We start from the raw sequence: 6,205 nt of genomic DNA on the forward strand, positions 1-6,205 counted from the left end.
GAAAGGTCCCCGTTAGAACCCATAAGAAATGCATTATTGCTCAGTCTGCACTATCTTTCCCAGAACAAACACCAATTGCAAATAACATACTAAAAATAAACCTGAAAAATCTGCTTAGAACAGCGTACTATGTTGCAAAGAGTGAACTACCACAGGCACAATTTAGCAGTCTTTGCAAACTTCAAAAACCCGTGACTTCAGTGGAAAATTCAAATTCAGGATCTGACACAGACCAATTCATGTTCTACAGTTCTTACAAGTTCATAGAAATTTCTGTTTAATTAGAACCAAGTATTTGAGTTGATGATTGAAATTTTTATACAATGTTGTAATTTGTGTTTCAACAATTTTTTGATTAATGTTTTGTTTCTGTTACAATATTATACTTTAATGTATAATGTTGTAACAGAAACAAAACAGGAAACAAAACATCAATCAAAAAATTGCGCTCTTTTTTATTCGGGCTACTTAAATTTATTTTGGGCTACCAAAAACTGAAGAGTCCCTGCCCGAAGGGCTACCAGGGACTTTGAAATTTTGCGAGCCCTGCATTGGGTAATATGTCACACTGAATACACATTGAACACAACCGCATGAAAGATGAAGAAAAACAATTCACTTAGATATGAAACAATGCAGTAGCCCCACCTACTGGCAATTGTTCCAACTGTTTTTTAGAATAGAAAACCATAAAAGTAACAATTTTCTATTTTATTTAGATTTCCAAAGGCTTGTCAGATTTGGCACATGATAAAAAGTGATGCAAAACTGCACAGCACTTGCAAAATGTATTTTATTCTAAATAAAATAAAAGAATCAAAAACTTCTTCTTGTAAAATATCAAAATTCATTCTTCAAAAAAATGAAAAGAAAACAGTTTTGAGAATGGACTTTTTATAATGGAAAACATAGTTCTTTTGAAGAAATAAATATAATAAACTGGCAAAAATTAAAATGCACTATTTATTTAACATAACTTCAAACTGAAGCTTCAATGAAGCTTTGAGAGCACAGCACTGCAATCTTGTAACACAAGTACTAATAATTCAATCATAAACACACTCTCAAACCTCTTGAATCTGCCCCATTTTAGTTTTTATACAGTTTATGATAATTAAATATCAGCATGTATGTTAATTAATTAGTTTTGTTCTTGCACTTGTGTATCTCTTTGGATCATACTGACTTGTTTTTTGTTTTGCTTTTCCCTCTGATTTTTATGCCCATTACAAAAATCCAAATGTTTCCTTATTTCATTTTTCTGATCATGTCTTCCAAAGACATGGTCTTGACCATACTGAAGAAATGCCCTATGCCCTAACAAAACAACTAAAAGCTCTCATGGGAGGAAAACTATTAAGCAAGACTAAGACATTGAAAACCAACTGAATGGATTCAATTTAATTGTGTTTTCCTTTTAAATTCAAGTGCTTTATTGTTCAGACCGATAAAAGATGGGATGGAGTCATTGTGAGCAGCAGTTTTTCTGTAGGTGAAGAGGCATTGTGACAGAGATGAAGGTCGACACTGCTTTTGTTAGGCACCCTGGGAATTGTCTTAGCAGGTTTGCTCTTTGGTCTTTAATGCCTTCAGTTTTTCCAGAAATTCGGATTCTGCGCCATCCTCCTCTGAAAGTTTTCATACCACTTGAGGATGCAACTGGAAGGAATAAAAGTCTCTGTGGGGTTTGGCAGCATCTGGGCCTGCGACACAGCAAAGGAAGAGGCGAAGTTGTACAGACTGTCCAACATCTTTTGGGTGAACTGCAGGAAGGTGTCCACGGTGGACACGGCGGCGCTGGACACCGGGATCTGCTGAGCCAGCTGCTCCAGAGCCTCCACTGACACGCCGACCTGAGCAACGGAGGGAGACGCAGAAGAGGTCATAATACCGAAGGGGTGCGCCCCGCCCTCCCCAGCCTTCAGCCCAGAGATCTTGAAGATGGCACTTGGCTTATCGTTGGTGATGAAGCCGAGTAGCTGCCACACGGGACCGCCACTCGCCGGATCAGGGAAAGAGAAGTATACGGCACCGCCCATGCCGGCAGGGAATGGCACGGTACCTAGCATAAATACCACCACATGGTTCACATTCTCGTAGTCCGACAGGTTAAAGAGGAACTTGTCCGGGGCAAGTTGCACCGCGTCTGTCTGCACCAACCTCCCTGCGACCAAACAGCCGAACATCACTGCTGACAGTTAGTAAACAGCCTATAGCTTCGGCTTAGCCTGCACCAGGTTAGAGTCAGTACTGCAGCTCCCGCCGTCTAACAACCGGAGTTACTGAGACACTCAATTACACACAGAAAAGTGTTGGACAGCAAACATGAGCGTAGCTTCCCAAGGTTACCAGAAACTTCTTCTACAGTTATACTAGCCCTGCCCTCTTGTGGCGTCTTCTTCTTCTTCATGTGACGGTGGCAAACTCGACGCCTGGGCGCCACCGACTGGTTTGGAATAATTACTTCATTAGCCTAAACACTAAATACACCCAATAAAAGTGAATTTGTTCTTCTTCTTTTACAGGACGAAGCTAGGATCAAACATTTAGGGGTCAGAGGCGCCATACATGATGTCATGTGTACAGTGTGTGCAATTAATATTATTGGAATAAGCAGCTTGCAAACATTTTCAATTATTTTTCCTTTACAAACCCAAATTCAGCTGGGGCACATGCAAATGTTTCTTTCAAAAGCAATCAATTAGTTGGATGACCTATTGTAGTGTCTAAGAATGATTCAAAATGAATAATCGCAATCAGTATAATACACCAGTTTCAAACTGAGCACCTTAGTTATCAAACATGAGGCAAAGCCTCAATCATGTTGTCCACAATTTTCCAAAATAATTTAAATTTGTATTTGTATTTGCAGCAAAGCAGACAACAACATTTTTTCAGCCTCTCAACCATATAAATGAATAATAACTTTATTTGTATAGCACTTTCAAAGTTAAAAAATGCTACATAGTTTGAATAAAAGCCATGCATTGAAGATAACCGGCGTGTTCAACAATATGGATATATAAACAGACACATATGGTCAGACATGACAGCGACTCTGTTGCATTCTGACAGAAGTACACCGCTTGCTATAACTCTCGTGTGGCTCACCTGTCACCCTGCTAGACCCTTTCATGTATGCCTATTAAGTTACAGACCCCTAGGCACAAATGTTTGATGTGGTCTAGCCAACTTGTTTTGATGATCAGACAAATCATACACAATAGTTTGAAATAGAGAGAGTGTGCCTTGCTTTAAAAAAAAGGAATCATAACTGTATAATTTGTGTAAAATATCTAAAGTATCTTATATTGAATGGAAAACTAAACTGTCAGAGCTTTTCATGTTGTTTTGTGTGTTTGTTTTGTTTTTCACAATGAATATACTGTTTATATGGTTTTTATACACATTCATAAACATACACACTTGTTGTTGTCTTCTTCCAACAACTCCTGCAGCTCCTGAAAGTACCACAGTCATGCAAATTACTTTGCATGTCATCACAATGAATGTGTTTGTTTGTTTGTTTGTTTTCCTTTCATGCCTGTTTCACTTACTTTGGAAGTATCCACCAGTTAGCTGACTTTAAGAAATACCACTAGCCTTAGTAGTGTAGGAAAGAAAAGGGCAGGTAGACTACTGTATTCCACCAATTCAATTGTAATTATAAAAAAAACACATTTGTCTGTCTTTTGATAATATATGGTTTCAAGATCTCAGTATTTGAGAAAATACTATTGTGGTCTTTTTTTTTCACTTGCCTCTTGAATGGTCCCACAACTGTACATGGGCCCCTGAAACCGTTCTTCTCTAAGTTTCAGCCTAGTTTTGGGGACAACCAAAAGCAGCTGGTCAACTGATATAAGGGCCCGCGAGGGCATATAAGACTGAAGTACGAAAGGTAAGAAAGGTATGGAGAACCAAGACTGTTTAGGGATTTATAAGCCAACATTAGGACTTTTAAATTAATTCTGTGATAAACAGGAAGCCAATGAAGAGAGGACATGAGAGAACTTCAGCTCAGCTCGGATGCATAGATTGCATAGGTCTTAACTAGATCACACAGGAAAAGCAGATAAGGCCATTTTAGTGCACAACATCAGGATTCTTTTTATTTCTTTTTTTTTTTCTGAAAAAATACTGATTTTACATATGTCCACAGTATTTTTAGAAACCAGAACTTTAGACTTTTTGTTGAATTTTCTCTATTATTATTGCTTATTTCTTTTTTCTATCTTTTTCTCTCATCTTTCTCCAGCAAATATTATATATTGATTCCACCAATTTTATTTTTATTGACTGAGTGCATACCAGCAGCACATGAGCTAAAGTGGATCAAGTACTCTCTGATTTAGTACTTGCCCAACCTGCTATGAGGCAGGTTGAGAGGCTAAGGAGAGAAACATTAGTGAAAGGTGATATGTGCTACCCTGCATCTTAACCAAAGTGCACCGGGAGATGCATATGCATATTCTGCATATTCTATGATCTTTTAGACAGAAGATACAAAAGCTAAATTGGCTTTATGAGCACTGCATGTATACTTATAAAGGTAGGCTAAAGCTTTCGTAGTTGTCTGTAAAGATTGTTGTACTATTCTTTTCTCTGCATATAACCAGAGGTGGTAGAAGTAGAAGTACCGCTACTACACTAAAAAAAAAGGGATTGGCCAGCTCTTGGATTTATGTAAGCATCTTGCTGGTATTTAACACAAGTGCCTCATGCTTTAAAGTTAAGTGTAACTATATAGAAACTACATAATATGCAGAGCGGGTAGATTAAATTGTTCATATCATGTTCGAGTAAAGTAAGTCAATAAAATAGCAATGTTAAATCCTGCGACACCGCACGGGATTTCAGTCTCGCGCGCTTTTGATCGTGGTTTGAGGAAGGCATCCATCTCAGTCAAGTCGAGCAGCCGCCTCTACTTTTTTTGGTATACCAAAAAAAGTAAATGGGTGGTTGTTTCATTAAAAAAGTCTACCTTGTAATTTGAACACATGGTCTTGGTTCTATCTTGAATTAAATCACGTAGGATCTGTATGAAATTCAACAACTTAATTTGTTCTTGTAGAGATGACATTATACAATCTACTGTAGTGTTTAGTTGCTGGACTCATGAAATTAACAAGATCACATGAGATTTCAAACTGCAGAAAAATCACTGGAGTTATAAGAGGCAGACAACTACACACACACCATGTGTATGTTATTGCTTTTTATTATGGGGTAACCTGTCAAGGACAAAAATGTAAAGAAAATTCTGCATCAAGACTTGAAATCTTTAACCTTTAACGTTAACTAGTAATGACTTCATGAACTTCTTCACAAATAAAATTTTTATCATTAGAGAAAAAATTACCAGTAATCATCCCACAGATGTAATATTATCTACAGCTACTCTTAGTACCATTGATGTTAAGTTAGACTCTTTTTCTCCAATTGATCTTTCTGAGTTAACTTCAATAATTACTTCCTCCAAACCATCAACGTGTCTTTTAGACCCCATTCCTACAAAACTGCTCAAAGAAGTCCTGCCATTAATTAATTCTTCGATCTTAAATATGATCAACCTATCTCTAATAATCGGCTATGTACCACAGGCCTTCAAGCTGGCTGTAGTTAAACCTTTACTCAAAAAGCCATCTTTAGACCCAGCAGTCTTAGCTAATTATAGGCCAATCTCCAACCTTCCTTTCATATCAAAAATCCTTGAAAGAGTAGTTGTCAAACAGCTAACAGATCATCTGCAGAGGAATGGTTTATTTGAAGAGTTTCAGTCAGGTTTCAGAGCTCATCACAGCACAGAAACAGCTTTAGTGAAGGTTACAAATGATCTTCTTATGGCCTCTGACAGTGGACTCATCTCTGTGCTTGTCCTGCTAGACCTTAGTGGAGCATTCGATACTGTCGACCATAATATCCTATTAGAGCGATTAGAACATGCTGTAGGTATTACAGGTACTGCACTGCAGTGGTTTGTATCATATCTATCTAATAGACTCCAATTTGTGCATGTAAATGGGAAGTCCTCTTCACACACTGAGGTTAATTATGGAGTTCCACAAGGTTCAGTGCTAGGACCAATTCTGTTTACATTATACATGCTTCCCTTAGGCAGCATCATTAGAAGACATAGCATACATTTTCACTGCTATGCTGATGACACCCAGCTCTATCTATCCATGAAGCCAGATAACACACA

General features: G+C 37.8%; 1 protein-coding gene across 1 annotated transcript; it reads right to left on the minus strand.

The window, feature by feature from the left end:
- Positions 1–949: 949 nt before the first annotated feature.
- hikeshi (heat shock protein nuclear import factor hikeshi) lies at positions 950–2,494 on the minus strand. The gene has a single exon (XM_026192494.1). The coding sequence runs from the start codon at positions 2,184–2,186 to the stop codon at positions 1,590–1,592; it is 597 nt and encodes a 198-aa protein (XP_026048279.1). The 5' UTR covers positions 2,187–2,494; the 3' UTR covers positions 950–1,589.
- Between the last annotated feature and the right edge of the window lie 3,711 nt (positions 2,495–6,205).

Source organism: Astatotilapia calliptera, chromosome 14 (genome assembly GCF_900246225.1).
Source record: "Astatotilapia calliptera chromosome 14, fAstCal1.2, whole genome shotgun sequence".
Taxonomy (NCBI): Eukaryota; Metazoa; Chordata; class Actinopteri; order Cichliformes; family Cichlidae; genus Astatotilapia; species Astatotilapia calliptera.